Source organism: Antrostomus carolinensis, unplaced genomic scaffold, assembly GCF_000700745.2.
Source record: "Antrostomus carolinensis isolate BGI_N321 unplaced genomic scaffold, ASM70074v2 scaffold26200, whole genome shotgun sequence".
Classification (NCBI taxonomy): Eukaryota; Metazoa; Chordata; class Aves; order Caprimulgiformes; family Caprimulgidae; genus Antrostomus; species Antrostomus carolinensis.
Window position 1 is genome coordinate 1 of NW_010290982.1, and position 6,405 is coordinate 6,405.

A 6,405-nucleotide genomic window follows, 5' to 3' on the forward strand; every position below is an offset into this window, starting at 1 on the left:
CACCAAACTTGCTGAGGGTGCACTCCATCCCGCTGTCCGTGTTGCCAATAAAGATCTTATACAGCGCTGGACCCAATACAGACCCCTGAGGGTCAGTAGAATGCTTTAGGTTGGAAGATGACCTTAAAGGCCATCTAGTTTTGTTTACTTCTTCCAAAAACCATACTTGAAGTCCCTGGAGCTTAGGCCAGGCTCTGCTCCAGCACTCAGACTCTGCCACATCGCTGAGGGGTGGTGGAAACCCAAATCTTTCTTCACCAAATGTATACGGCCGTGCCTGCGTGGGGTGGGGGATGTGACCTGCCCAGGCTGTGGTCATTCCCATGGACAGTCATCATGCTCCCAAAGTTTAACTGAGCTTGGTAACCTGACCATGTCCAAGGATGTTCCTCCTGCTGTTCCTGGCATCCCAGTGCTGCCAGTTCCCCACTAACCCTTTTTTTCCCGACGGCAGGGTTATCGCCAGAAGGACTCCTACATCGCCAGCCAAGGACCACTGCAGCACACGATAGAGGACTTCTGGAGGATGATCTGGGAGTGGAAATCCTGCTCCATAGTGATGCTAACAGAGCTGGAGGAGAGAGGCCAGGTAAGTGAACTGGAACACTGGTAAAATAAACCAGTGTGACCCCTGGAAAACCTCCCGATGGCCATGGCGCTGCCGGCGCCGCACGCCTTGGGTGCTCTTTCACCCTTTCTCTAACAAAGCCACGCAGGAGACATATTTCAGCCTCTACTTCTAACACAAAGAATCCAGATGTTGGTAGACCCAAGGTGGGGAGACGTTCAATAAACCAACTCTGGACCCTCAGTTCTTAAAGCACCTCTGAGTGTAGTGGGCATTTCATCTCCGAAGCGAACCCATGAGTTGGTGATAGGACAAGGGGTAACAGTTTTGAACTGGAAGAGGGTAGAGTTAGATGAGATCTGAGAAAGAAGTTCTTTCCTGGGAGGGTGGTGAGACTCTGGCCCAGGTTGGCCAGAGAAGCTGTGGCTGCTCCTCCCTGGAAGTGTTGAAGGCCAGGTTGGATGAGGCTTTGAGCAACCTGGTCTAGTGGAAGGTGTCCCTGCTGCTGGCAGGGGGGTTGGAACTGGATGATCTTTAAGGTCCCTTCCAACCCAAACCAGTCTATAAGATCCCACGTGGCTTTGGGCAGCTGCCAGCTGCAGGAGAAGACTCCTTCCATTCAAGCCCATGGGAAAAGTAGGGATTGTTCACCCTGTCTCCTCCTGTAATGCTTCCTCAGGAGAAGTGTGCCCAGTACTGGCCATCTGATGGCTCAGTGTCCTATGGAGACATCACTGTGGAGCTGAAGAAAGAGGAGGAGTGTGAGAGCTATACAGTGCGGGACCTGCTGGTAACGAACACCAGGGTAAGAGTCTGGGCCTCTCCCTGTGGGGAGCTCTGGGTGCTCTTGGGTTTGGCTGTCATCAACCCCCGATGGTGTTTACAGTGCTTTGTGGTTCCTCTTGCAAGTTCTGAACCCTCCCTCTGTCATCTTCAACTCCATCATCTCCCCATCATCCCAAAGCAGTGTCCATCCCCTGCAATCCCACCTTCTTCCCTACTGTTACCTCCCACCTCTGAGGGTTCCTGTCCTGCTGATGTCTTCTCATCCATCCCCTCTGCCGTGCTGCCACCAAGCAGACCTCATCCTCCTTCTTCCTAGTCCCTGTGCCCACGACCCAGCCTCCCTCTTCTACCCCATTCCCCGTGTCCCACCCTGCTCCATGCCATGGGAATGTCTCCCCTCCACAAGCTTCCCTAAGTAGATGGTTTTCCCAAAGCCTTGAGCTGATGGGTTTCTTGATACAGGTCTCCCACCAACTTACTGATCTCCAGTTGTGCTCTTCCACCAGGAAAACAAGAACCGACAGATCCGGCAGTTTCATTTCCATGGTTGGCCAGAAGTTGGGATCCCTGGGGATGGGAAGGGAATGATCAACATCATCGCAGCTGTGCAGAAGCAGCAGCAGCAGTCTGGCAACCACCCAATCACTGTGCACTGCAGGTAAAGCCTGGGTGGAGCAGAGCTTGGTCACCCCTCCAAGGGGACCTGCTCTGCAGGGAGCTTGGGAGATGGTCAAAGGTCCCTCAGAAGCCTTGGGCTGAGCAGGAGCACCCTCAGCAGATGTTTTATGGGGTTTTCCTGCTCAGCTAAGAGGCTTCAGTCTTGTAGAGTGTGTTCTGGACAAACTAGGAGAACCTGGGGCAGGACTGGGGACTCCTCCAGTTCTCTGGTGGTTCCCCTATGGATTGTCCCCTGAGCAAAGCCAACACAGTCAAGACAGATGTTTTCCTTTGCCTTCTGGTTTCCTTTACCTTCTGGTTTCTCTTTGGCAGTGCTGGAGCAGGAAGAACAGGCACCTTCTGTGCGCTGAGCACTGTCCTGGAAAGGGTGAAGGCAGAAGGGATTCTTGATGTCTTTCAGACGGTGAAGAGTTTAAGATTACAGAGGCCACATATGGTGCAGACACTGGTAAGTGCAGCTGAGCACACCTACAGGCTTCTCCTGCCACCCCAGACCTCAGTGGGAACGGGCTGGGGACTCAGTGTTGAGCAAAAACATCCTCACCTGAAGGTTCTCTCTCTCCATGAAAGAGTCAGGGATGGAGATGGGTCAGGAGATATCTCCCCTTCCTCCTGTTAGACAACTGGAAGAGTGGAGCTTGGCTGGCTGAAGGCATTAAGCCCCTTTTGACCACTGATAGAAGCTGTAGGAGCCTCTTTGGAGACATCCTCAGCCACAGCCCACGTATTTTTGAGCTCCAGGAGCCTGGAAATCTCTCCTGGAGCAACTGTGCCGTGGGCTTGGGCGGGCAGCGTGCCAGGGAGGGGAGGAGAAGGTGGGACTAGACGAGGTCCTGCTAGAGGGGTTTGCAAAGATGCTCAAGGATTTTTTAAAAAAGTCTTTTTGGGGTCAAAATAAGACCTTGGAGGGGAAGGAGAAAGCAGAGTTTCTTTTGCTGGTGGCACTCCAGCAAGGAGGGTGGGTTTGGGGGGCACAAAAGAGGTGGAACATGCTTATGGGTAGGAATCCAGTTCCTTGCCCTTGATCTATGAAGACAGGCTGAAAGAGTTGGGGCTGTTCAGCCTGGAGAAGAGAAGGCTCCAGAGAGACCTTCTAGCAGCCTCCCAGTACCTGAAGGGGCTACAAGAAAGCTGGGGAAGGACTTTTCATAAGGGCAGTTAATGACAAAACAAGGGGAAATGGGTTTAAGCTGAAAGAGGGCAGGTTTAGATGAGATATTAGGAAGAAGTTCTTCACTGTGAGGGTGGGAACAGGTTGGCCAGAGAAGCTGTGGCTGCTCCTCCCTGGAAGTGTTGAAGGCCAGGTTGGATGAGGCTTTGAGCAACCTGGTCTAGTGGAAGGTGTCCCTGCTGCTGGCAGGGGGGTTGGAACTGGATGAGCTTGAAGGTCCCTTCCAACCCAAACCAGTCTGTGATTCTATGATCTGGGCTGAGGACACCTGACCACGCTTGGTCCCAGTTACTCACAGAAGCATGAAATGACATGAATTTTAATGGTTTAACTCTTTGCTTTCCTTAAATCCCCCAGGAACAGTACGAATTCTGCTACAAGGTGGTGCAGGAATATATCGACGCCTTCTCAGACTACGCCAACTTCAAATGAAACAGACAACAAAAAACCAAACCCCACAACAACCACCACCAAGAAAACAAATTCCACATCCCGAAACAAATGACAGCAGAGTTGCCTTCTTTAATATTTTGTAATATTCTGTTTGTTAATATACCCCCTTTCCCCCCCAAAAAAAAAAATTATGTGTATATATCTTAACTGTTTTAGAGGTTGGTACCATGAGCTTCATATTAGCTGGAGATTTTATATGTAGCAAAGTGTTTAGTGCAGATACTGTCGGCTCCTTTTTTGTTTGTTTGTTTGTTTGTTTGTTTTTTGGGGTTTTTTTTTTCCAATGTTTTATTGGGGAATTAAATAGCGTGATGTTTGGATTAATATTGTCCTGCCATCTCTCAGCTGGAGAGTTGATACAGGTTGTTATTTTGTTTGTAAATCTCTTTTTTTTTTTTTTTCTTCTTCTTCTTCTTGAAGGGAGTAAAGGCGCTTTTTTTTGTAAAAAAAAAAAAAAAGAAAAAAGAAAAAAATATCCTGGATTTCATCCCTGAAAAAAAAAAAAAAAACAAAACAAAAAATCACCAAAATCCCACAAGCACAAGTTTTTCTGAACATGCAGGGAAATGGTTTCACATTTTTCTGTTGGCCAGCTCTTAAAAAAAAAAAAAATATATATATATATATATTTAAAAAGGAGAAAAAAAGGAGAAAAAAAAGGATAAAAAAAAAGGAGAAAAAAATAAAGGGAGAAAAAATAAAGGGAGGAAAAAAGGAGAAAAAATAAAGGGATAAAAAAGGAGAAAAAAATAAAGGGAGAAAAAATAAAGGGAGAAAAAAAGGAGAAAAAATAAAAGGAGAAAGGGGAGTAAAAAGGAGAAAAAATAAAGGGAGAAAAAAGGGAAAAAAAGGGGAGAAAAAAAGGAGAAAAAAATAAAGGGAGAAAAGGAGAAAAAATAAAGGGAGAAAAAGGGGGAGAAAAAAATAAAGGGAGAAAAAAGGAGAAAAAAAGGGGAGAAAAAAAGGGAGAAAAAAGGAGAAAGGGGAGAAAAAAAGGAGAAAAAAATAAAGGGAGAAAAAAAAGAAAAAATAAAGGGAGGAAAAAGGGGAGAAAAAAAGGAGAAAAAATAAAGGGAGAAAAAATAAAGGGAAGAAAAAAGGAGAAAAAATAAAAGGAGAAAGGGGAGTAAAAAGGAGAAAAAATAAAGGGAGAAAAAAGGGAAAAAAAGGGGAGAAAAAAAGGGAGAAAAAAGGAGAAAGGGGAGAAAAAAAGGAGAAAAAAATAAAGGGAGAAAAAAAAGAAAAAATAAAGGGAGGAAAAAGGGGAGAAAAAAAGGAGAAAAAATAAAGGGAGAAAAAATAAAGGGAAGAAAAAAGGAGAAAAAGTAAAGGGAAAAAAAAGGGGAGAAAAAATAAAGGGAGAAAAAAGGAGAAAAAATAAAGGGAGAAAAGGAGAAAAAAGGGAGAAAAAAGAAAATAAAAGAAAAAACAGAGAAAGAAAAAAGGAGAAAAAAAAAGAAGAAAAAAAGGAGAAAAATGAGGAAAAAAGAGAAGGGAAAAAGCTCACTCTCTCTGTGAATATATATAAATATCCTAATTTTTGTATCAAAAGCAAAAAACAAGGTTTCCTCCTTGAGGGTCAAGTCACCACGTGCTGCTGGTTTGGAAACTGTAACGACCGTAGCAGCGACCGTTGGGATTTCAACCCAAAAAACCCAACGACCCCAGAAAAACACGAAGATTTTTGCTCCCTGAAGGAAACATCCGTGTGTTTGGTGCTGGATTTTCCATCTGCTGGTGCCTTCCAGGAGGGAGCAGTGCCCATGGGCCGTCTCAAATTGTCTCCATCCTTGGAGCAGGAGACCTCCATCCCTAAATGCTGGAGGAGATTTCACATTATTTCTCCCAACATCTGGAGAGATCAGAGAATCATCTCGAGAGATCAGGGAATCCCACACTGGTTTGGGTTGGAAGGGACCTTAAAGCTCATCCAGTCCCAACCCCCCTGCCAGCAGCAGGGACACCTTCCACTAGACCAGGTTGCTCAAAGCCTCATCCAACCTGGCCACCAACACTTCCAGGGAGGAGCAGCCACAGCTTCTCTGGCCAACCTGGGACACTGTCTCAACACCCTCATCATAAAGAATTCCTTATGTCCTTATGTTTAAAACCTCAAGAAGGTTTCCAGATGGTCACTGCTAAAACATTCACCAGTTTTTAAAGCTGAGGGAGATCCTTCTCCAGCCTGGGGGATGTTCTTGCCACCCCAAGTTTAGGGGTTGGTTGGGGTTTTTTTTTCCAATGGAGGCTCCATCATGGAGATGAATTTGGGTTATCAGAGCAGGAGGCAAAAAAATGCTGATTCTTCTCATTCCCAGAAGATAAAAAATAGAAGGAAACCCTAAAGCTGGTGATGGGCCAGGGCACTGGAAGACTCCAAAGAGTCAAGAAAAGTCCTGAGGACCCAGGGGTGCAGCACTTCGGTATTAAAAAAATAGGTTAATATGGTCCATTTTCATAATTTTTCTGGTTACAAAGAGGTCTCTGATGAAAGAACCTTCCTGGTTCCTCCTGCAGCTGGTGGGACCGTGCCCTGGGTTACTGGGAGAGCTCCTTTCCCCACTGGAGGCACTGGGAGAACTGGGTTTGGAGCAGAGGTTTCACCCCAAGGATTTGGGGTGGAGGGGAGCACAGGGGCAGGGGGGGTGGCAGAGCTCAGGGGACAGTGACATCCCTGCCCAGCCAAGAGAAAACCTGAGGGACATGGGGGTGAAATCCTGGGAAAAGCCACCCCGTGAACTGGGGGATC

At 46.6% G+C, this 6,405-nt stretch overlaps 1 protein-coding gene across 1 annotated transcript; it reads left to right on the top strand.

The window, feature by feature from the left end:
* Positions 1 to 454: 454 nt before the first annotated feature.
* LOC104530513 (receptor-type tyrosine-protein phosphatase alpha-like) lies at positions 455 to 3,658 on the top strand (the record flags this gene model as incomplete). The annotated part of the gene is made up of 5 exons (XM_010175112.1): positions 455 to 589; positions 1,248 to 1,373; positions 1,861 to 2,012; positions 2,345 to 2,480; positions 3,561 to 3,658. Coding segments are annotated over 5 exons (624 nt in total), but the record flags the coding sequence as incomplete, so codon positions are not given.
* Positions 3,659 to 6,405: the final 2,747 nt, after the last annotated feature.